At 42.7% G+C, this 26029-nt stretch overlaps 2 protein-coding genes across 4 annotated transcripts in view; both read right to left on the reverse strand.

The window, feature by feature from the left end:
* Nucleotides 1-753: 753 nt before the first annotated feature.
* On the reverse strand, nt 754-4979 carry LOC311271347 (usherin; the record flags this gene model as incomplete). The annotated part of the gene is made up of 7 exons (XM_084376962.1): nt 754-843; nt 1065-1241; nt 1331-1402; nt 2148-2252; nt 2404-2564; nt 3094-3201; nt 4895-4979. 7 exons carry the CDS (start codon nt 4977-4979, stop codon nt 754-756), a joined length of 798 nt encoding a protein of 265 aa, XP_084233088.1.
* A 4421-nt stretch (nt 4980-9400) lies between these two features.
* LOC311271658 (estrogen-related receptor gamma-like) overlaps nt 9401-26029 on the reverse strand; it is a 30801-nt gene continuing 14172 nt past the window's right edge. For all 3 annotated transcript variants that reach the window (XM_084377443.1, XM_084377442.1, XM_084377441.1), the window contains exons 2-8: nt 24426-24677; nt 24164-24321; nt 22927-23043; nt 16618-16728; nt 16008-16190; nt 11384-11653; nt 9401-11259 (exon numbers count right to left, since the gene is read on the reverse strand). In XM_084377443.1, coding sequence (XP_084233569.1) covers nt 11015-11259; nt 11384-11653; nt 16008-16190; nt 16618-16728; nt 22927-23043; nt 24164-24321; nt 24426-24664 — 1323 coding nt within the window. In that variant the 5' untranslated portion in view covers nt 24665-24677 and the 3' untranslated portion in view covers nt 9401-11014. The remainder of the gene's footprint in view (nt 11260-11383; nt 11654-16007; nt 16191-16617; nt 16729-22926; nt 23044-24163; nt 24322-24425; nt 24678-26029) is intronic.

A 26029-nucleotide genomic window follows, 5' to 3' on the forward strand; every position in this document is an offset into this window, starting at 1 on the left:
ATACATGTAATAATGCATTTATAAGCCCAATATGTTGCAGCACAAATGAATTAATAAGTGATGAAACAGTTCTACAAATATATACAGATTATCCAGATATCTGGTCGGATACCATCATCTGACCTGACTACATTTGCTCACTGTCATTTGCGATCTTCATCATTCAGCTTCTGGCAAAATGTCTTAAGATACAGTATTAAGTATTAATAGAAAACAAGAAAAGGTTACTAACTTAATGGCACTTGCAAGCTGCATCCACCAAAAGTTTCCGGTCATGGAGACCTGATTAAAATGACTATAAAATAAGTATGCCTCTTACAAAATTACCAGATAAAACCACTTTCTCAAGAGGGAAAAATATAGAAAAAAGGCTCTTATAGATTTCTCTGTTCTGCTGGATCAACATACAGTATCTTTGGTTTCTTGTGTTCTGAGTCTGTATTCAATGATGAGACGTTTTAATGTTCGTCCTTCATCCTTCCCACTCAAAACCAGTCAGATGTCAGGACTTTGACGTTTCCCGCTTTTCCTCTCCTCGCTGCTGCGGTTATTCCAGTGATCTTGTCACGTTTTTCACTCCTCTTCCTTCATTGTCCATCGTTAAAGAAGAAGACGAGACTTTACAACCACAGCCACGCTTTGACTGGTCAGGATTTAAGACCGAGCGGAGCGGGTTTTACGCGAGCTTTGCTTGTCAAAAATGTTAAAACATCCAGGTCCAGTGTCCTGCGGGGTTCAAAGGTCATCCTCGGGTCACAGGTTGGTGTCGGTGAACATGGTGTGCTCCTTCCTCACGGTGCTGAAACCTTTGATGGTGTCGACGAATTCCTCATCGTCCATAAACTGCGCGGGAGAAGAACAGAGCTTGTTAAATGGAGGCTACAGGAGTCCGGATTTCAAGACACTTTGAAGTGTTTGGGCTCGTTTGAATCGGTCTTTCTGCATCTGTGTAAACGTCAAAGTGTGTTAATGTCACGAAGAAAAGAAAATCTGTTTTAAGATGCTAGAAGATAACAGCAAGAGTGGTCTGAACAGGTTCAGCATACGTTTTTGGGGTCTCTCACCATCCCACTGTCATGGCCTGAAATGTTCGGGTCCCACGCTTCTTCGTCCTCTCCGGTCAGGGACTTCCCGTCCATCACCTGGCTGACGCTGCGCCTCAGGGAGTTCACGCTGAGGATGCCCAGCTCGCCCTGAGGTGGGACCTCGTCTTCGGGCTCACATTTAGCCTCCAGCACTTCCTGTAAGGAGGGGAGAGAGATGGATGTGTACGCCAGGCAGATGTGCAGCTATAATTTCTGCATGTGTTAATGAGGCAGTGGTTTATTACCTCCATCTTCATGGTGAAGCCCTTCAGTGTCACACTGTTGGAGAAGCCTGTTGTGTCGGGTACAGTGTCAAACTGGGAAGGAGAGAGGGTGAGGTTGGACAGTATTCACGAGGGCTTATTGATTATTACTTTATCTGCCTTTAATGAGCGTCGGCCAACTGCTATTTATGGCATTATTATAGTGCTGGACATAAATTGTATTTTGAGGCCTTTTTTGTTTGCTCGATTTTTAAATTATTATTTTTTTCACTTCATAACAATTTCTCTACAAATTATTATGATTGGGCTGGCAAACATTGTTTTCTGCACTCAGCGCTCCCAATTGGTACTCAGGAATGAAGCACATATATAAATCCACAGTTATGCGGCTCGGACTGCATATAGATGACTTTAATTATCCCACAATAGGAAATAAAAACCAGAAAAATGCATACTGTGCATTTCCAGAAGAAAATGCAGTGTGATTAGTGAACGCTCTTGCAGCTCTCGGTGATTTGTGCTAACTAAGCAATGTTTTTCTTGTTACAATCGGGTCCGACAGTGGCAAAAAGAATGTAAGAACTGAAATCCAATTTCTGATATCTGATTTCTGAAAATTTGACCGTCTTAACCGTGGTCTCAGTCTGTATTGTGCTAAATTTGGTTGCAATCGGAGGAAGTTTTCACGAGTTATGGCAGTTTTAAGTCACTATGTTTCATCAAGTTCACTAATTCCCCATAGAAAACCATTTTCAACAAATCATAAAAGAATAAATATACAATCAATGTCATGTCTGAACGTGATGAGATATCATTGATAAAGTTTGTGTCTCCTCACCAGAACAGAGTTGCTGGCTGGATAAATAGCCATGGGGCTCCTCTTCTGCATGGGCAGGGCCACCAGCGGGGGTCTCTCTCTGGTGAACGGGGGTTTGTTCAGGGCCTGGTGCGGCAGATCATTGACAGAACAGACTTAATTGAAATTTCTTTTACGCCAAGAGCTGGTCGATACAAGTTGACAGTCCTGCCCAGGTCCCAAAAGCGATGTCACATTATACTGCACAACTGTCAAACACAGAATAACTGACTCTTACCTTATGAAGCACGACAGCTAGGACGACGGCCAGCAGCAGCAGAGCGATGCCTGTCATCACCGCGATGAACCACAGCTCCTGGACGACCGGCTGGCCTCCCTGACCTCCCTCTGCCCGCTCACCTCCACCTCCTCCTCCGGGAGGAGTGAGGCTCGGTGAATCTGGAGGGAATTGTTACATGTTATATATTATATATAATGTATTATCATTAATTAAAAATGGTTTAGTTCAAAGCTTCGTGTCACCTGAGAACACAAAAACTCTTAAATGTCTCCTTGGTTTCTGTCAAAACCTCCTGCTCACTGTATTTATTCAGACCTTTGTTGGGTTTACAGTTGACAGGAGTGCATCACAAGTCAAGTCTGTGATAAAGAAAGACGATCACACATGCACTGTAGAAGAGATAACAAGGTAACTGGAGACACACTTGTGCTCATGGCCTAGTTTCTAGCCTGCAGATAGCACCACACTCCACCTTTATCCATTTATATCTCTACAGACCTCTGAAGTCTTCAACATGAGTAGTTTATTGGTAGATTATACAGTATACTGATGCAACTTAATGCCACTATTTCATGCTCCTTTCCAGCCTGTTCCAGGAAGAGAGCTACTCTTAGACATTCTTAAAAAATGAGTAAGGAGTGATGGGAAAAAGTACAGTGAGGGAAGCACATCCACCCAGAGACTCACCAGTGCTGAGGTCCGTGGTTCGGCCTGTGGCGGGGGAGCTGGCAGCCCCTCGCTGTGCGATGCATCGATCAGAAGGGCAAAGACCTGCCGGGGCGTTTAGGATCACACCTGTCGCCCCATCAATATTTTACACCTGATACTTTTACTTGCCGTCTTGCTCTCTCCAGCAGCGCTCAGCTGAGGAGACACTCGAGGAAAAGGGTTAGATCCTCAATGTCTTGTTACCCTGTCCTGAGGCTAACGTTCCCTAGAGAGCGTGGAGGAGAAACAAAGCATCAGAGCTAAAGAACAAACTGCATGTGTGCTCCTCTGACGCTCCAGATCTCCCATCAACCTTTGCTTTTTTTTTCTCCAGCAGTGCCATGGTAACAGCCAGGTGTCAGGTTGCAGTCCACCTGAAGAGGCACGGCAGAAGCCATATCACCCCTCTGATCTGCACCGTTTGTGTTTGTGTGTCCTTTCTTACAAGAGTACATGCAAACATACGTGTTACCCTCACTCATTAAACTGCCTTTTTGAAATGTGGCTCCATTTAGTTTAATGGGAGTCTGACTGAGATGAAACGACACTGTAGAATTTACATTTCATGACAGCATGTTGCAGCATTCAGGGACATTTATAAAGGAGGAAACATTAAACTGTAATTTTTATGGTGTTATAACAAGATGTGAAGCCATCCCGGACACCATAATGTGAGTTCATTGACTTAACAGTGCCATAATTTAACTCTACATGATAGAGCAATCATTTTGTGCAATATAACATTTTTTTCCTGTGCAATTACTTAACTGTTGTTTCAGCTCTGTGCAGTTATCCAGCTGTGCAATTACTATATAGTTCAATTAGTATCTATTTCAAATATTACTCAATATTATTAATTTACGCCAGGTGAGGTATGATGCTCATATTTATCATGACATATTTCTATCTTTATTTTCTATATATGTCATTTTTAATACAATAATAATAATAATAACACATTTTATAGAGATGAATGTGATTTTATGAGGCCGGCAGTCGAATTACTGTATATTTGTCCCTGTGACTGTGTCCAAGTTCATCAGAGCCCTCATATAATGTGACAGCCACTCCAAATACTGTCGGATTAATGCATTACTTATCTTTATTACCTCATTAGCAAAATCAGCCATCTTATAATGAGAGTCCGTCTGTAACTTTGGACGAGGAAATCCTCAGTGACAATGTCACTGTACATATCTTAGCTTTTATATGTTTGCTGTTAAGTGTCTTAAACCTCTAATGTTACTACAGTGTAACCGTGTATTTAATATTTGTTTATTATAAGCATTGCATTAGCACAGCTACATTAATATATAAAAGTTATTTTTTAGATTTGATCTGGTTCAAAAGTTTTGATTAGACAAAAAGGCAACAAATGACAATTTTAGGGTGAATGATCCCTTTAACAGCCCTTTCTCTTACTTATAATAGATACAAAATAACAAATGACATGAAAATAATGTAAAGTACTTGGTGTTTTGTGCAGTTTCCTGTTTAACCACATGATGGCGCTAAGCAGCAGCAGCTGGTTGTGCTGTTGCGAGGCAGCGTCCAGTGTAATGAGTCAACAGCAGCAGAGGAGAAACTCAATATGCACGTCGAGCCGCAGTGTCCCTTCTCCTCAGTCACAGCTATTAATGCACTACACTGTCAGACGCTCGGGCTGACAACAGATGCACATGTCCACAGGTCCTTACACATTTAAACATATATATATAATCCCATGATGTACAAATACAGCCACTTTTCTCTGGCGTCCTCAGCTGACCTCTAACTGTACATGTACAGTTGTCCGTCTGCTGTGAGGGGATGATTGAGACTGACACATGAGAGGTATGGCGGTAACAGTTTGTCAGGGAGTTCATGGTCGTGCCGCAGGAAGATATTAAACTTTTAAACATATGAGCAGCATCCCGGGATGTTTCGAGGAGGCTGGATGAGGACCAGGTTGTGTTTTGCTGCTCTGTGGTCTTGTTTTTCTTCTTCTGCCTCTGGATTCCTGAATAAAACATCATTCTTCACGCTGCAATGGACAATGGGACTTGCCTGAGGATTATATATTAATATGATGTATAATACAACTTAATGTTAAAGGTGCACTGTGTAGTTTACTGTTTGACTTATATGTGGCGGACCCTGCCACCTTTCTAGCTTCAAACAGTGTTCTGGGGACCTTATTTTCCTCTGAGAACAGCTTGTTTATATGGAAACATATCAAATAACTATTTCTGAGTTTGTATTTATATTGTAACTATTAACTTTCTGTTTGACTTTTTTCTATAAAAACTACATAGTGCACCTTTAAAGTTTCCGTCCACTTAAGAAATGTTTGTATCAGCAGGATTTGTGACATCACAACTAGTCCAGAGGCCAACTGAGATTCAATAATCAAAAAAATACTAAAACTACTGAATTGAAATTTCTTGTGGAAAAAATGCAAACTATTTCTTCAAGCCGATTACTTTTATACGTCTGAAACATGTCTAGAAGGGATCTTTACGATTGAAATATTTGAAATGCAGTAAGTTTGTATAAAAACTCCTTACGTAGACAAACACTAGTGGAAAATGTGAGAGTTTAAAGGGCCACTGTGTAGTTTTGGAGAAGAAATTCAAACCTCTAGGTTTAATGTTTACAAAATGAGGTAATCTCAGAAAATGTTTATTTTTTCCATAGGTGAATAAACAAGCTGTTCTCAGAGGAAATTAAGGTCCCCAGATCACTGTCTGAAGCTAGAAAGGTGGCAGGGTCCGCCACATATAACAAAGTAAAACAGTATGAAACTGTGTTGTCCTTTAAGGTCAGTTTGTTTATTCAGTTTATTCAGTCATGAAAACAAAGAGAGTTTGTTTATGTATTTTTTTAAAAATCAGTCAATGACGATCTTTCTCTTCTGATTACAATTTTCCTAAAACTACATAGTGCACCTTTAAGTCCTTTAAATCCTTATCAGATTATACTAACATGTAACAGGTACAACATGCAAATGACATCCTCATTTATATCTTATTTCACTGTCTCTCGATCCAGTGAAGGGATGCTCACTCCTTTATGAAAAGTACCAAAGTCCATTGGAAATAACATTGTTTTAATCTCTTTTGGATGGCAGGAAAATGCCATAAACCATAAGAAAACCATACACGGGTTCAGAAATCATGATAATTATGGCCATTGCATCATTTTGTTTTTAAGAAACAACATCGCCGCATAAATTCAAGCTCAGCGTGGCCATTTCAGGACCGTTTTTTAAGGTGAAACCCAGCTGGTTAAGACACAGTTCTTGCAAGACAACAAGGATGTTTGAAAGCAGCAATGCTACATAATGACTTTTCCCAAAACAAGGTGATTATTTAACACTTTCTTTGACTCTGTAGCCGCTGGTCCCAGACATCAGCACTCCGTATAAGAAGGGGCCCCCACATTAACTAACAGCTCATTTGATTTATTTTTACAGACGAGCTCTCCTCCCTCTAATACCCTAATCAGCATTCATACCTTGCCGTGATGATTCGGGACAATGCTTTTTTATTGAGGAAGTGATCTCACCCTTGAGTGCCAGAATCAGCCTTTTTTACAGCCCATCTCCTCAGGGCCTCATCCATCACCAAGGTGTCTGGGCGACACGGCCGCGAGACACATACTAACTCATTTAAGGAGAGGGACATACAGGGATATATCACTCAAGATCACTAACTCACTTACTGACGGCTGATGTGGTGAAACATCTCCAGCTTGTTTCAAATCCCTCAGTGCGCTCTCTGAGTTTTAACCACAGGTAAATAAGGAGATTATTTAGCTTCTGCTGACAGATAAGGAGGGATAAAGGACAAATGGGTTCCTTTGGAAATTTAATTTGTCTTTATTCATCCATCTGGTGTCCTCTCTTCTCCCTGTACGTCTAAACCAGATCACATGCTTCACGTTACAAAAACCAATCGTGACTGATCACCGCTGAAAGCCGCCCGTCTCTCCAGTTAATATTTCCTCTATCGACTGCAAACTCCATCAAAAACCATGTAATCATACAAAATATCGGCTTGTTCTATCACCAGTCTGACAAAGGCGGAGCGTCGCTCATCAACGTAGTAATTTCCAATTACATTTTCAAAATGAGTAGTGTAAAACACGGCTGTAAGACATATTGGCTACACTTTATTTAAAGCCCCTATTTAGCATTTATTTGAAGGGGACGCTATGTAAATTTCACATTGTGGCCACAAGTAAGGATTAAGTAAGGCTGGAGGACCAAAGTGAGTGAGTGAAGTGAGCAAGGATTAGATTCATCGCTTTTAACTTTTATTTATTCCATTTGTAAGAGGAATAACTTGATATTCCTTCATTGAAATGTTACACAGTCTTGCGTTGAAGTGCCAGGGTGTAGGATTTAGTGGCACCTAGCAGTGAGGTTGCAGACAAACCAACTGAATACACCTCACCACACCCTCCCCTAAAGTAGACGCTAAAACATCTTTGGTGGGTCGTTCTGGGCTACCATAGAAACATGGCAGCTGACTCTTTGGATATAAAAGTCTTATTCTAAGGTAATGGAAAACACAACAATTCTTATTTTAAGGTGCTTGTACACTAACGAAAACATAATAATGAATGTTATGTTCCACTTCTGGCAGTAGATCCCATAAATCCTACACACTAGACCTCTAATAAATAGTTCATACACCTTCTATTATGTATTTGTAAACACATATAAGGACATTTAATATTGTTTTTATGTCAGCAACGATATCTGCTCATGTGAAGCATCCTGTGTATGAGCATAACTGGTGAAATGAATCATTAAATGATTGATGATATAATGTGAATTAATATATTATGTGAATATGCATGTATAATATAAGTATCCAATATATATTTATAGCAATTTATCTATTTGTTCTGTGACAGTGTTTTTCAGTCCTGTTCCTTTGGGCCTCTTCCCTGCATGTTTCCCTGTTTCCAGCTCACCTGATTTAAATGATCAGCTCGTTATCGAGCTCTGCTGAGGCCTGATAACGAGCCAGTCATTTGAATCAGGTGTGTTGGAGCAGTGTAACATCTAAAACATGCAGGGTAGAACCAAAAGGAACAGGACCGAAAAGGACTGCTCTATGACAACTGACCAGAATTCGAACTATGTTTCTATGAAGACCACAACATGACATGCGAGCCTTGGAAGAGCTCTAGTTAGTGGACCTGGAATTAAAGGGTAACGCCACCAATTTTATATATTTAAGTGTGTTTACAGGTCTTGGGGTGTACGACTGCAGATGTGATTAAGAGTAGTTTAAAACCTTCGTGGCTGCAGAGGAAGCTGCATACAATCTGATAATTTGCCTCCAAGTGATATCTCTTAGGGACCAGGTTGCATTGTGGGTAATGTAGGCACCAGGTCCAAACAGTTTAAAAACAAATGCTCAAAATCGATACAGCACAACCAGATATCACCTTTGTCATCCCTCACATTCTTCTCCCTTTTCAAAACCTGCCGCCTACATTACCCACGATGCAACTTAGCCACTGAGTGACATCACTGCAGGTATTTTATCAATTACACGCAGCTTCCTCTGGAGCCACAAAAAGCTTTTTAGTACTTGCTTCGCATATGCAGTCGTACTCCCCAAGACCTGTAAACACACTTTAGTTTCCCTTTGAGAAAGTTTTGTTTACAAGGTCAAGAATGAACTTTTTCATCTACTTATTTGACTGTTTTAAACCCACCCGTTGTATATAAACAGTTAATAACACACTGCAGGGATTTGTTCTCATACAATAAAAAAGGTAACACTGTTATAAGATGCTTTGTAAGTTAAATTTTTTACATATATACTGAAATGAGCACTCAAAACCCCACAAAATGTATGGAAGCAAAAATACCCTTACATCTGCTTTTAACTACATTATAATGTGTTATATTCTGCCAATAAATGCTAAATATGAGTGTTTAAAGCAAAAGCATTGCCAAAATATATCTTGAGAGGCAGTTAGTCCGTCTCAGAATGGCTGTATGATGAAGCGATGAGTCGACTGCTTCCATCGGCCTCAACAGGCATCTGATGACCAGCACTCCCCAGAGCCACTGCTAGACTTCATTACATTACAGCTGTTAATTATAAATCTCCATCCAACTGGGCTCTGATGGCCTAAATGTGCCATAATGGGCCTCACTTGGAAATGGCAGTCCATTGTCAGACGGTGCAGAATAGACTTCACCCACTTACCAGCTCCGCTAATGAATTTGTTTCTCTCCATATATTGAAAAAGACGACACTCGGACGATCTGAGCTTTTGCATTAAGGGGATGATCTTTATTGCCCAAGAATCCACCTGAGAATGAAATAGCACGGCACAGCTCGTCCAAACAAAGCTTATTTGCATCTTTAAACATCTCTGTTGGCGTAAGACATGACGTATATACAGCAAAACCTACAGTACATACATTTATACTCGGCATATCGCCGCCGTCATCTCGTCACAAAAATATGCACGTTATAGTGTCACAGTACCTTGAGTAAAATAAGGAGCAAGACTTGGGCGTTTTTCCTTCGCTGTACTTAGATTCCCTTCATTTACCGTGTGCGGAAAAAAGACAGATTTCAGATATAACTACTCTTCACACAAAACACACTAACAGATTAACAGAGCGCCATCACCAGTCTCCCAAAACTTTATGGCTAAAAAGGAAAAGTAGTGCACAAATTTCATCCTACACATAGACTTCTACCATAGAGAGGACATCAGATGCCTCCCTAATCCAGATTATACAGTATGGCAGCCATTTTACATAGTTAAAGTTATATCTATGGGTCTACAACATCTCTACGACATGATGATCATCAAGTACGGTACGTACTCCATTTATAATCACTTGAATTTCATGATATGGTTTACGTCAGTGCTGCAGCAGAGAAGCTAGTAAAAAATTATCTTACATTGATATCATTTAAAAATCTTTTTAAAAAATCATTATCCACTGTAATTGCTTGAATCTACTCTCCGTTAATGCCACATTAGTAAATAAAAAACAGCAAACGAACAGAGACACTTTTAAATAAATATCACTTTGCTGTTGTACAGTCGTACCATGACGTTAAGTACTCTTTCCCTGAAATGTTCTAATAAAATCAGGAGGCCGTTTTTTTTTTTAGTTTTATGAGTTTCTGACCACTTAGCTGCTTCCCTTTAATCGACTATATATGAATGCAGTGAGTAGATACTTTTGCGATACACGACACAGCAGGGATGCAGGTTTATGAGAATGTCCTACAGGCCACATTATATTACCGTGGACATATGCTGGTATTATTCAATAGTACGAGTCTTTACTCTTTGGCAAGACTTACCTCTTAGGAGACATTTACCTTATTTATTTTTTTTTATACAAAAAAGGACAAAGAAAATCAAATCATTTAAAGGCTCTCTAAACGCACTAGAATGCAGATTAACAGGCTTCAAGATGGGTGAAATAATCCACGAGGATCTTCAAGTATCAGGTGGTTTTTTAACAGAAGAAGCTCTACTTTTGGCATGTAACTGTAAATATATCTCTAGAAGGCGATTTCTCCTGCTTTTACGCTGTCTGTCCGTCCGTCGTCAGCCTTTCCGAAGCAGGTCGACACACTTAAATTAGTGTCACAGACGGCAAAGATGACAATGTCCTCAAATTAAACTGCTGCATTCAATCTTTCACTGGGAGTAGGAGGAAGGGTCTCGCTCTAAAAGTTCCAGCTGTTCGCCTACAGAACAAACTTCCTGTCGATCGCAGGTTCAAAACTTTACTGTCAAAGCTGAAATGGACAAATACATAGTGTCAAACCACACCGTTACCCGTTATCCTTCGCTTCCTGTCGATCTAACCCCTGTGCTGGAGGGTAAGGACGAAGCTAATGGCTTGTCTGTGTTCGGGTCAGGCTTTGGCCTCGAGCAGTTCGAGGAACAGTTTGTGCATGGGCACGCGGCCGTCCTGTTTGATGCTGCAGAAGTGCTGGACGGCACGAGCGGCCGTCTGACGGAGGAGAGGGAGGGTCATGATCAGCTTGCCGGCCCTCCGCGGGTCCTCAGGGTGGTGGGTGACCTCGTAGTCCTGTAGGGCACCGTGAAGGACGTCCTGGAGTCTCTGAACCGCCTCTGAGTCCTCAATTTGCATGGAGTCTGCAAGTGGAGGTAAATACAAATGAATCTGTGAATCAACCAACCGACATTGTCTTCAATAGAGCCACGCCACAAGCATACCTAAAAACTGCACGGATACAGAACCATCTCCGAATCTCCATACCTGAGTTAGCGAGCGCAATAGCCTTGAGGACCACAAACTCCTCCTTCTCCAGGCCCATGGTCTTGTACTTCTTCACCAGCTGCAGGATGGCGTTGTTGAGGTCAAGCAGCCCGGCCAGCTTCGACTGCTCCTCGTCCATGACGTAGTCCTCAGCATACACCAGCTTGTCCTCCAAGGCCAGCGAGCGGAAAACCACCCGAAGAATCAAGATCTCCATCCAGCCGCTCTGCAGTAGACTCATCTGGTCGGCCAGCGACAGGGAGGGGAAGCCTGGAAAGATGACAGGATAAAAATGGACTTGTTAACTTGGGATGCAGAAAAGACAGATCTTAAAGGGACATTTTACACAGGAGATCAGTTAACTTGTCATGGTTTGTCCTGCTCGGCCTGTAAAAACAGCTGTATATTGTCCTCTGTGGGATTGGAGGGAGCTTTCTAAAGACAGCTTGGAAAATACGCTCACTCACAACAACAATCTGTGTATTTAATCTGAAGCTACCGCTAGTGATTAGCTTAGCTTAGCATAAAGACTAGCAGCAAGGGAAAGCAGCTCGCCTTGCTTTTGTTTGTGACCTTTGGAGCTAGCTGTCTCTCCTGCTCCAATCTTTATGCTAAGCTAAGCTAACTGTCTGAAAATTTGACAATTAAAATAAATGATGATGTTAACTGATGCTCTACACGATGATAGTAATTTGTATATGGTATAATTGTATCACTGAATGCAGAATTGTCTTGCAGCAGAGCGATTCCCTCATTGCAAAGGGCATAACAAAGGACAGAGGGAGTGAATAGGTGGTGAATTTAATTACGCTCGGTTGGACACACCCACTTTGATTGACAATTACACCCCGCAGGAGCATGATTAAACCCGCTCACGTCCCCCACATAAACCCGCATACACACACTCACACACACGTTTACTGTAATTAAATAGACGATTTTACAGAGCGAGGGGACGAAGGGGAGGCGTTTGTATTTTTGACACCATCAGTGATTGTTATCAGGATCCATGGCTCTTTACAATCACCACGGGGACGTCAGTGGCGCCCCGTTCCCCACTATCGCTCCCTGATTGATTGGAAACGCTGTCTGTGCACGATTTCATTGGTCGATAGGGATCAGTATTCTGGCACTGGATCATCGATCAGGGACAGAGACCTGTGCGAGTGTGTGTGATGAAATCCCGTGCAATATATTGATGGATTTTAAGGACAAATACAAGTTAAAGCTTCAATAAAGAGAGAGGGCGACGTTTTCAAGGGACAAATGACTTTTTCTATTCCCAAGCAAAGGGCACTGAGGGCAATAAAGAGAGGAAAATAGTCTTGTCAGTGTTAGTTGTATCATATCAACAACAACACACAGCCAGTCACACCACAGTCGCTCTCAAACACGCACACACACACACATTTGACAGCCAAATTGCAGCACGGACTCAAAAAGGCCAAAAGCAAAGCGGGCAGTTGGTCTTTAGCCAGCTCATCTGCCAGTCTGGCCCTCAGACTTCAGACCACGTCACTGTCAATCTGCCTGATAGGAGCCGACAGAGAGGAGGGGGAGCAGCCAGGACAGTAGCCCCATCACACTCACCTCCCCCTGGGCAAAGAACTCAGATGGCCCGGGCCACTTTGCCCAAGACCCCGGTTCTCCCAGGGAAGGGGGCCGTGTGTCCTGCCACTCATCCAGAGCTGATGTGACATGGTCATTACGCTGCTAGGAGGAGGCAGCCTTTTTTTTTTTTTTTTTTTTTTTTTTAATATCCATTCTCTTTTAGTACATCTCTTTTAGCTACCTTTCTTTCTTCGCCCCCCCCAACCTGTTCACTGCATGATGCTATTGTCCATTTCTTTCATTTTGTCTTCTCTCTCATGATCTCTGTCATCTCAGCTCAAGTCACTCTCATTGTTTCCTTTTTCTCTTCATCTGCCATTTTATTTTTCTGCTTCCTTCTGTCTTCTCTCTCTGTTGTTGTCCCCTTTTTTAAGTAAATGCCAACCAAAGATTTCCATAATTGTTATTTTTCATTTTATGCTCATCAGATGTTGTCTGAACACTTGATTGCTACAAATCTGTTCAATTCATCATCTGCTGAAGGAGTTATCTGACGTGTTGAGGAAAATATGCTTACTTGATTTCTTGTCGAGAGTTAGCTCAGAAGATTTACACCGCTCATATCTGTCTGCTGAAATTAATCTATCACCAGCAGCCAGTTAGCTTAGCTTAGCATTAATACTGGGAAAAAGGCATAACAGGGCCTACACATAGATACACAGCAGCTGCTCAGAACCGGCTGGCTCTGGAGGAGAGAGTCAGGTGCAGAGCCAGACCTTCTGGAGGAATAAACACCTCGAGTCACATCGGACTCTGCTCCGATCCGGATATAAGATATATCAAAGATATAATCATTTTTTTGATGTTTCGATGCAGAATTCCTACATATTATAACTTTAAAATGAATTATTTAAACAGTAACAACCTGCCTGTACTGATCTGGTCTTTAAAAATCCCCCAAAATGGATCTGAATTGTTCCCGGTAACGCATCTATTGTTTCATTTCATTTCATTTTATGGTGACATTTCAAAACTGTGAGTAAGATCTGCCTGACAGTTGGATGAATATGCGGCTGCCTGTCTCTCTCTCTCCCCCCTCAGGTGGGTATCTGCTGTGTGTTTCGGCCGCCGCTCACCGCTGCTCCGCTCTCCCAGCCAAAGCCTCCACTGGCGAGGGGCTACAAATACACCCATCAGTCGGACTCCGTCTGTCTCGTGCGCTGACAGTAAAGAGCCGACGACGGGAGAAAAGAGGCAGACAGCAACGGCCCGAGGGGTGAGGAGAGGGGGAGGAGGGGGAAGGAGGAGGTGATGGTGAGGCTCTTCTTCCTTTTTTTTTTTTTTACCAGAACAATGGAAATGCTGATGAGCGACACCAAACACCAACACACACACTCAAATGGCTGTTTCATGTCCACCGTGTAGGAAGAAATGCCAGGGCGAATACAGTAGAAATACAAGCGCACGCACACGCACACGCACACACACACACACACACACGCACACACACACGCACACACACACCACACACACCTGCTTTGTTTGTTTTGTAAGCATTTCAGAGACAAGACATCAACAAAAAGCCCAGGTGTTTCCCTGGTGATGTTTTGGGTTTGGATAACCACAGCTGATAAAGCAGTCGGGCCTTCAGTTAGAGGAAGAAAGACGATAAGAAAACTAGACGGAAGAAATGGAGAGAGATGATAACACCTCCACAGATCATCGGCTGTATCTATACATGGGTATTAGGCATAGTTGCGACTGATTTAACATTCAGTGTTCCCTATTATTTCCCTGCTAATTTAGGATAGAACAAATCTAAAATCTTAAATGATCCTTTGCATCATTTTAAACCCATTTCCCCAAATTTGGGGTCTACACCAGATTTTAAAGTACATTTCTGAGGATTTGAACAATTAAGGGGCAAAGCATGAGTTTCTAATTGGTCAATTGCGACCAATTGTTTTGTCCAAAACTGAAACATGCATCAATTTGCAATGATGTAAATCTGAGAAAAGCAGCAAATCTCCACATTTGAGAAGCTGGAATGATGAATTAGTTACCATAAAGGTTGTGCTGCTGTTAACAGAAATTTAACAGGCAGCGATGTTTACAACAGATTAATCATTTGAGTGATTTTTGCCAGATCACGCTTTTAAAAAAAGTGAAAATGCGCTGCTTTTCTCTGTTTTACGTCATTGCAAACTGAACAACTCTGTGTTTTGGACTGCTGCTCCAATGAAACAAGCAATCTAAAGACATCAACTTGCACAACGCTTCAATAACTGATTGAATGAATGAGAAACAATACTGGTATTCTCTTCATTTAACATATATTTGATTTTTTCTACTCGCAAACAAAAAAATAATCTTGGGAGAAATGAGTCTGTTAACTCAGCGCAGCTCACAACCAGGTGCGGCCCAAAACACACCTGTGAAAAGTGCTTCTGTTTGTCAGCTGTAAGAGTTGTAGCGGTCTCCAAAGCCCAGTATCAAAAGCAGACCTGCAAACCTCTGCTTCCTATTACAACCGCCAGCATCGCTGCATACCAGCGTTTTAATCCCACTAATCTGTCAGAATGCACTTCCTCTCTCCTTTCCACTCTCTCATCCAAAGGAAAAAAAAAAAAACACTCTGGACATCCTTTCTGCTGTTCCCGTGTCAGAGGAGAAGCTGAGAGTGTTCCAAGTGTCTGGAGGATTTCCGTAATTCAGAGGCGTCCGCAGCCCAGGAAATGAATTAAAACCTCCAGGTGGCCACTGGTCATCGGGTTGATATATTAGGAACACACATTGGTCGGCAAGGGCATGCTACACATGCACACACACACACACACACACACACATGGATAGAGGATGACTGACAGATAACACACAGTCGTGCCAACTTGCCCTCAGTCCCCCGGGCATCCAGTGAGTGTCTTGGCAACCGCAAGTCACAACAATCTCCTCCTCTGATCTGATTACAGAGTTAATGTGAGCTAATGTGTTCTGGAAAACAGCTGACTGACTGAGTGAGCGACTGAGTGAGCGACTGAGTGAGTGAGGCTGGGGGTTTGAGTCTGAATCCTACCTGGGATGTGTTTGGCCCAGCCGATGTTGACCACCAGCTCCCTGTCAGCCAGGTCGCACAGCGTGGTCAGAGCCTTGATGTCACTCTCGGGTACGGTCGGGTCCGGCATGGCGAAGATGCCCTCTGGCTCGGCCACCAGCAGCAGAGACACCACCTTGTTTTCTACCGAACCACCAACAGTGTCTGGGAGAGTGAAATTAGATTTATATTATTATAACAACCTTTATTTCATCAGGTAATCTCAGTGAGATAAAATATCATATAACCAGTTGATATAGTGAAAATGGACATGCATACAAACACCATAAGACACAACTATAACTCTAAGCATCTAAGCATTGTATTGTATCATATCATATTGTATCGTATCGTGTTGTATCGTAGTGTATCATATCGTTTCATATTGTATCGTATCGTGTTGTATCGTAGTGTATCATATCGTTTCATATTGTATCGTATCGTATCGTATCGTATCGTATCGTATCAGACTGTATTGTATCATGTTGTATCACATCAGCTCATAACGTGTTGTAACAAACTGTTAATAATGTACCACAGCCATGTTTATAACACACACATAGTTAATTTAAGCTTTTGTTTGTACACTTACATGTTTTTTTCTGAGGCAAGGCATTCTGTGGGTGCAGATACGGGCTGTTCTCAGCGTCTATTCTCCTCTTGTACTTCTGTCTACCACCTCGAACCCGGTCCAGACGCACACCTACAGAAAAAACACCAACAGGACATTAATGATGCAATTGACATAATTAGTCACCCCTCAAATATACTTGTCTTGGGGTCCGTTTTTCAAATACTACACAAAAAAAAAAACATTCTTGTTTGATTGAATGATTCAAAGGAAATCCAGATTGAGAGATTACACTGAGTAAAATCATGGTAAACGTGGGCTTTAGGAACAATCTAAAAGTAATCAGATAAAGTGAGCGGATGAGTATTTTTAATGGAAGGACTATAATTTATCATCATTCGTGAGCATTGATGAAAGGAGCAATGTCTCCAAACATAAAACCTCAGGCTCGGTTTGACCTTCAGTCAGCGAAAAGACATTTTTTTCATCAGAATTTAGACAAATTCAAACAGGTAATCAGTTATTAAAAAGGCTTCACGTTGACCACGGTCAGCCATCAGGATGTTGCCCAATCATCTGCTCGCATGTCTTAACGATCCCAAGGAGACCGAACAGGACACGTCTAATGCCGGCACCGCAGCGTGCATCCTGAAACACTACACCCAACAATTTTAGAGCAGCCGATGACAACTGCTCATCTTAACGAGGCATTGTGGTAACCTTGTCACCATGCCGATGGGGATTTAAGAGTGCGTGTATATGTGTGTGCAGGGAACAGTTAGATAAGGAAAAAGCTGATTGGATTCATGTTCATAGAGGGCAAACACACATACTGAGAGTAACAGTCACCAAGTGCGTCTGTAAAGAAAATGTGTGTGTGTGTGTGAACGTGACTCAGGAAGCCTTTAGTAGTGGTGTTGGGTTACCTGATCTACGCAGTGTAAACGGCCACAGTGGCCCTGGGTGGATCTATAACGGCACTCGTGTCTGAAAGAGACACTCTGAGGGTATTATTTGCCCACTTGACACCTCACGCTGATACTCCATCCTCATGAGCCCGCCGCCTCCTGTACTTATTCTTACTTATGCATATATTTATACATCGACATCCACATTAAATAACACAATGTCCTCTTAAACGGTCGTAAAAGATGTGCTGTAGGGTTGTATCAGTTCATGGAAAGGTTCTTAGTTATTGCCGTCATTGGTTTGTAAAGCTATTTTGAGTCATTTTATAGTGAAGCTATTACCATTACAACAATTTTACAGAATTTCTGCTGTATTAATTAATGTGCCATGAACAGGGATAAAATAAAGATACGGTGGAAGGACTCATAACAAAGCAATGGTGTGAGAGTGTGGCCTGTGACCTTCACTGTAAGCCAACAGGCCTTTCCATAAGACTATTATGAAATATCATGCTCAGGTGTTGTATCATAGTGCATGTCAGCATTTAAAGGCTGAGAATTAAACATCCTTGAAGGTCATTGTACGGTGCTGTATATGAGGCTCCTTACTCTAAGTGATGGGGTCACACATCAACCCCAAAGTATTTGTGTATTTGAGTTTTTGTCTAAGGTCTTCGGACATGTTTGAAGTGGACTGATTGATTCAAATCTGAAGACACTAGAGGCGTTTACATTGACCCTAAAAATTCACTAACAGTCAGAATAATAGTCCGATCAGAAATAGAGGAGACTGGCCTGATCCGGCCCGATCAGGAGGAATTTTCAATGGGGCTGAGAGATGAGGTGTAAACCTCTCATAATCTTTTGAAACGGAAAATATTTGCGACTTATAACCATGTAAACCCTTAAATGCACAGTATGTCATTGCTGCTGCAAAAGCTCTTTCAATCAATACAAGACATAAGAAGCGCAGGATCATGGGAGTTGCTGTCTTCATTGGTAAACGCCCAACATTGCTGGCAGAAATGTTCACCGACAACGTTTTAAAAGTTTTATTTGGCCCATATTTAGTCATGAAACGCTCCGCAAAATATGTTATCAACCCAAATGTATTGTCATCACAATTCTCAATAAGTAAATATGTTTACGACTGTTGAAAGCTCCAGAATAAAAAAGCTCGTAACTTGACCTTATGTTTGGATGTTCTGTCAAAATAAATTTAATCAAACATCAGCTCCAGTCCAGATTCTTCAAGTCTTCAAAAATTATTTTTCTCAGCTCCCGTCGAGCGCCACATGACATGTGGTCCAACGATGGTGGGCAGGGTAAGACGTGAGTCGGCAGTTTTGGGGTTAAGCGGATGAAGTGAAAAGCTTGTAGTCAAGAAGATGAGCTGGGCATTAAAGAAGAGATTGGTCAAGTAAACCCAACCCACCCCCCTGACCTTCTTGTGGTGTCATAAGGGGCAAATAGTAATTGTGGATTATCCTGGGCGCTCGGCAGGTGCCACTCCGAGTTGTGAGGGCGCTTACAGTGGTGTGTGTTGTCATCAGATTTAACACACTGTCGGCAAACACTGGATTAAATCACAGGACTTTGGTTGTTCGATTTGTAGCGAGCGCGCGTTTCATACGGGTATATTTGTGTGTGTGTGTTTGTCCGTGCTCAGATCTGACAGTTATTCCAACACACACATCTGAGCTAAGTGTAACTCTTCAAAGTGGAATGTGCTGACAACCCAAAGGCTGAGAATAGCTTTGGTGGATAACAGACACACACACACACCTCCCTGTTCGTCTGCACAGCCCATCAGAGTTCGATAAACACAGACTACTCAGACATTGATCTATTTTTTGCCGTTTCATCACTCCGCCTTCTTTTGAGGGTGTCTGGATCTTCACATGAGAGGCTTTACAGGTTCCCAAAACGCACACGGCGCAGCAGGATCAGGAACATTGACATCCAGCCGCTGATCCGGACTGATCCACGTTACCGTGTCCTAGTGACATCCTCCATCACTGCTGCTGCTGCTGCCACCACCTGCATGTGTTCAGTATAAACAATCCCACACTTCTCAGATATTGTGACAAATGTACACACGGCTGAACCCACTGTGGCATTTCTTTCCCTGCACACTGCGTCTCGTTAACAGGAGAAAGGGATTTGGAAAGTTGGCAGCGAAAAGCACACAATGTCAGTCCGTTCTGTTCTGACGCTTTTCTCAGAATACAGATTAACACAGCGTGATTGACACACCTGAGACCAAATAACTACATCCAACAGGACGTTGGGATGATACAGTGTTTATTTTGCCAGCTTTGTTTTTCTTAGTCTTAGTCCTGTGTCAAATGTCCGTGCTATTTCATCATATTTAGTCAACCTCATCCTGTTTTTTAGGCAAGATTTAGCTGACTTTAGCTGTCTGGTGGAAATACACGCAGACATGGAGCATGTTCTGATTTTTTCATTTTCATTTTCAGGTTCATAATTTTATTTTAGGTGACTACTAGAATAGGTTTACATCCTTTAATGCTCAAAAAAACGCATCCGTTTTTTCATACTGATCAGTGCTGCAGCTCTGTATGAAACGCTCTGTTTTAGCTCCTGTCCCTTTAAGGCCCGCCTCCTGAATACCCAGTCTCATCTGATTGGTCAGCTCACACACGCCTGACCAGCACCGGTAATAACAACAGATCAGCTGTGCTAAATTAATTCTAACTAGCCAAACTAGACTTAGATTATGAAAATTTGTGACATGGTGACGTAGTGTGATGTCACAGAAATAAAAGGGCGGGACTACTGACGAGGCGTTTTAGGAGCATCTTCTCCTAAGGAAAAAGGAAAGGGAAAGAAAATAAGGATAATAAAACTATTTTAAAATAATAAGAGCTATACAGACAATAAAACTATTTTTTGGTTGCCTAAACAATATTTTAGTCTCGTCTTCTTTCGTTCACAGTACTGCGTGTTGATATAGTTGCAGTTAGTGTTTAATGGCGAGGTGTTATAGAGGTACTGCTGCACCACTGATCGTATTTCTTCTGGAACATAAACCATTAAAACACAGGATCACACCATTACATCCGTGTGATATGTTGCTTTTTTAAAATATTGCACACGTTTTGCTAACATGCATGTTTTTACTGCCCTCAGAAGCGACAGCAACAGTAGAACTGAGCACTAAACGGGGCTTAATCAAATCCTGCCCGCGGTCTATATGTCTTTTAGCTGTGTATTTAATACGGCTCTGACTCTCCCCATTAAACCTCACAGCTCCTCTGTCTCTGCCTTTACTGCGGCCTCTCCGGGGAAGAGGGGCATTACGAGACACGGTGAGGCGCGTTACGAGGGCGCTTACGACGGGAGTTACGAGGGGCAGTTCGCATTTCACGGAGGTCCAGGAATCCCACAAGGCATCTGGAGGTATTTACGAGGGGGGAGGGAGAGCAAAGGGGGTGGCGAGAGGAGGTGGGGTTGAGAGGCGGCCTGGGATGCTGCTGATGCCCCTACCCTGTTAAAAGCAGCTAATTTAGAAAAAGGGCAGGCGCACAGTCGCTCACAAAAACACACATAGGTGTGTGCATAAAAGTGTGTTTAAACAAACTCATACACACAAACCGATACCTGTGTAAAGATACGCTATAATTCTGTGTATCCATAACTCACACACACATTTAGGAACCCACACAGCAGCAATAAACAGATACTGGAGATGAGTAGGGGGTATTAAAGGATCATTCCAGTTTATTACAACTGGGATCTTATTTTCATAGTTTGGGCCACCATTTCTATTGGTTATGATAACATACTGAGGAAAGTAATTGCTGAGGACAGGGGGAACATGGCGACATAGCTACAGTAAAGTCTGAAAAGAGCGGTCAAATGATCTCGCAGGTTGTAAACAAGTCTCACAGGTTGTCACATTATCGCTTTATTTGCTGGTAAAAGCAAAGGCGTGCACCCAGAATGAGAAACTTGGTACCGTGCTTTAAGTTGGTCCACATTGAACAATACAACAGACCAATTTTTCTGATTTTTTAGGTTAACTTTGACGTGCAAACTCACGCAGTTGAACATTAGTTAGCCACCTTGACAGCGCGAGAGCTGAAGAATCCAAAATGGAGGAAGGTATTATAGCTTGTGTTTTTACATCCCCCGTCGAAGTATAAAGAGGCATAGTGTAGAGTTATGAGACAGGATTCAAGGGTAGAAATACCTTTTTTAAATAAAGTGTGTCAACTAACCTTACTGTCCTGTTAGCAAACAAGCTGCTAGCTTTCTTCTCCTCTTCCCTCTTCACTAACTATTTAATGAATAAAACGGTGACCTGAGAACATTTAAATGCTTTTCATCTTTACGTTTACTATCCCTCAGATACAACACAAGCGCACGTTTTATCTGCTCTCCACTCTTTTATTATCATCTCTCGGCCCTCCACAGCATGCGGCAAGTGGCCGGTACAGTAGGAGGTCGCTAATGTTTTCCTTTTTGAGTCACTTCTAAATCTGGACAACAATATGTCACCAGACAGGCACACAGTCGGACCAAAGGAGCACCTGACCGCTGTCAGAGACTCTCCGTGTGGTATGTATACATGTCACGACTCTTTGCCCGTAGCTTTGAGCATACACGGTGAACATACAACGTTGGAAATGTTGGAGGTGGTCGCCAAAATTATTCAGGGTGTTTTATAATTATTCAAATTTAGAAAATGTAGTCCCGTCACAGAGCAATAGGCTGTGTCGGGTAGATTACTTGTCCATTTGTAAAAACGTATCTCGAACTTAAAAAAAAAGAAAAAGTCAGTAACCTATTTTAATTTTAAAGAGCCCCTGGCAACAACTCGCTCCATTATCTCACTAGCTCCTGCAGTGTTACACACTCCTACACACACACGCACTGGCAGATTTCCAGAGGCTATTTCAGAGGAGCACTGGTGAACCAAAGACTGACATAATTTAACAGTTAGTAGCCCTCTCCTCCTCGTCCTCGTCCTCCTCCTCCTCCTCAAACATTCGGCTTTGCATTGTTCAGCCCTGTGTTTACTACCCATACACAGCCCTACACACACACACACACACACACACACACACATCACAGCTGGCACTACGGGACTGAAGTTTAACTGTCAAACGTTTTAGGTTTCACTGGAGTCTACAGAAGCACAGTACATGCCATCACCAGTTTATCAGGTGAGACACTCAGCTGGTAATCAGGGTATTGTTACCAGGAATGCACAACAAAGAAACTGCAGTCAGACTTTGTGTGAGCCGTCACTCTGCGGGTGCTTTTTTGTCGTCTCAACTGTCTGAGGCGTGAGGCTTGAACTTCTGCCAAGTCCGCCGACCGATCAATGCCGGAAAAAGCAACTCAAACAATGATTTGACTCGGGTCTTAAATTGATTTTCGGTGTATAGCTGACCTTCTCTCAACATGCCCACAGCCAGACATTTCACAAATCGACAGGCCTGGCAGGATTTCCTCCTCCTCTTGGTGATTTCACATTCATTGGACGCCGGGCAGCTGTATTCAATGTTACCTGGAGGGGAAGAGAGAAGATAAGGATCACGTTTTTTATTTGTTTTTTTTTGCAGAAGAGACAATAAATCAACATTATGGGTCATCATCTCTTCGCTGCGTTCTGTCGAAATTTCTCGTTTACATTCAAATGTCAACAGATTTTACTAAAACGTGTCACAGCAGGAGATTTTAAAGGAGTACTCAAAATCAAGGCAATTGAGGCCATGATATCAAGCACAGTCAAGCACCCAAAACTTCCCATAATGCAACCGGGAGAGAGTCTTTCATTGGGCCATGCCTGCCTGGTAAATACTCACTCTTAATGACTTATTTCATAGACTTAACATAGCTCCCTTTGTAGCTACCGAAGACATTAAAGTAAACTGAACTGTATCGTTCACAATCAGTGCAACCACATACTAAAAAACAACAAGCCGCCAACACCTAATTGGGAGTAACAGCCACTGCAGCCAAATGTGCACATTAAGCCCGATGGCGTTCGGCCAGTTGCAGGCGCTCTCAGCTGCCACCCTCGATCAGAAACAGGAAGCATCTGATGAGCCAGACATCAGATCTCCCTGTTTGATCTGACAGCCTCTCATCCTGTTTGCCCTTTGAACTCTTCTACAGTGGCCAACTTCTAGAGGCCTAAACGCCGACGCAGTCTGCCAGCTCGCCGACCTGGGCAACGAGCCGACAAGAGCACAAGTCGATCGTTTTAAAACACCCACACTGCACGCGGCTGGCTCTCGCCACCGACGGATTTCAGGGCTGGAGCGAATGCAGACACATTCAGCACCATATGTTATCTGAAGCTCTAAAGCCTAAACTCAAACTTGTTGACTATACACACCATGCGCTGTAAGTTTAACCACATATCAGCTGTTTGCAAACAGGTCTTCATTTAAAACCCTGGTGCGGTTTGAGGTGGAAGCTGCGAGCTAACTGATCGGGGCTCGTTTATACCAAAACAAACGCTCAGGGTACGACTGCATCTGCGCTGTGTTGCTCGTAAAACAGGTTTATATGATGCAGGAAGACATTATCAGCCACGCACAATAAACTCTGTTACTAAGTATAAAACTGAGCATGTTCCTGTGCGCAAATGTGTGTTTTGTGTGTGTTTTAGTCCGTCTTACCCTGGATGGTCCTCTTGAAGAAGGCCTTGCAGGCCTCACAGGACGCCACGCCATAGTGGTAGCCCGAGGCCACGTCACCGCACACCAGACACAGCCGCTTGGCCACCGTGCCCAGCATGAATTCACACTTAACTGGGCTCTCTTCCTCACCAAACCTCCTGGAGGAAGAAGGGAGGAAGACAAATGAAAGGGAGAATTGGAGAATGCACTCAGATAGTAAAGGTATTTCTATTTTACAACACAGTATAACACGTACACCAACCTGTTTGTTACGACATTGTTGGCCAACCCCGCTGTGTGACCGTAGAGGCCTGGCGAGTCCAGCCCATTGCTGTGATTGAGGCCTTTGACGGGGGGCCCGTAGCTGGAGTTTGTGTCCGAGGAAGAGCTTCCAGGGCTGGGCTGCGCCGGGCTGACGTCGCCCTGAGAGCTGGGGCTCGGGCTGGAGGGCTCGCGCTTTATAGTGGAGGGACAGGTGGGGTCCAAGCCCCTCACTGACATCCTGTCAAGATGTCTGGAGAAAAGAGAGCGGAGAGGGGAAATGAGGTGAAAATGTCTTAAATTCGATTGTGCATGCACCTTATTGGAATACATATTCATGACGGCGAGAGGTTTGACTTTCAGGTCAGCTTTATATTAGGAGTCACCTTGGTGTTGTTATTAATATTAATGACTGGTAATTGACCCTAAAGTCTGTGGGCTTTGATTAGTTTTATTAAGTCAGGCGTCATTTACACGATAGCCATCATGCAATAAGAAACTTGGAAAGTCATTACCTTTAAAGGGACAGGTCAACCAAAAATTAAGAATCAGTCATTATCCCTAAACAGCATACAGATCTTAAAGACTCATTCTTCTTCTCATCAGTCTCCCAGCGCCTCACACATCTCCATCTCCACCCATCTTCATTCACGCGTCCATCCATCGCAGCCCTATCTAAACCAGCCGTTTGTGATTTCCCACATATGCAAAGCTGCTGTCCATTACACTGCTTTGTTTTCAAAGAGGGAGATGGCTTAAGCAAACCTAGGGAAATAGCCAAACCGAGCAATCATCCGCATCATCATCACCATCGCCATTATGTTTAATCCAATCCTTGGCGCTTGTATTTTTTTTCCCTGCCTCTTAAAAACCTCTCTCTATTGTCTCTTTGCGTCTCTCAGTTACTCATCACAGCCGACCTGTCAAACACTCTGCGGCCGACAACAGCGAACACGTTGTTACAACAGTTAACAGCTGGAAAATGTGGAGAGATTAAAAAAATCAACTCAGAAATAGATAAAATGTCACTGCTTGCTCATTTTTGAACGGTTGCCTGAGCGACATACTTTGCTCTTTCTGATGATAGTTACGTCTAAGTATTTTTTAATTGCGTGACACTTTACATGCCGTGTGTCCCGGCATTGCTCACATATTTTTAGAAGTTCCTCCTAAGAATAACTCCATGACACTGCTTGAAATAAAATCTTCTTCGAGGCCTGCATGTTAAAGTGTGCATCATTACTTTATTATTGGATTACAACGTGACCACAACAGACTCTCTGTCACCACGCAGAGGAGAAAAAAAGCCCTCTGAAACCAGCTGAGGTGTACAGTAGGCTCACAGGCATGTGATCCGCGCTCGCACACATCCGGAAAACACACTCACACTCACGTCGTGGCGTCAGGCGTTCGTGTGTGGATGTAAAAATAAAAAAAAATCATAGACAGGCTCCCACTTCTCTACACACACTTTGGATTCATGTGTTCGGGAACATGCTCGAGCTCGCTGCACACACACTTACAGACACATTTTAAAGCAAGTGTCTTCATAAACACCCCGACACATACTTGTGCATGCAACTGTTTGTCGCCAGGCACACTTTA

Source organism: Pagrus pagrus (genome assembly GCF_965226575.1).
Source record: "Pagrus pagrus genome assembly, chromosome: 16".
Classification (NCBI taxonomy): Eukaryota; Metazoa; Chordata; class Actinopteri; order Spariformes; family Sparidae; genus Pagrus; species Pagrus pagrus.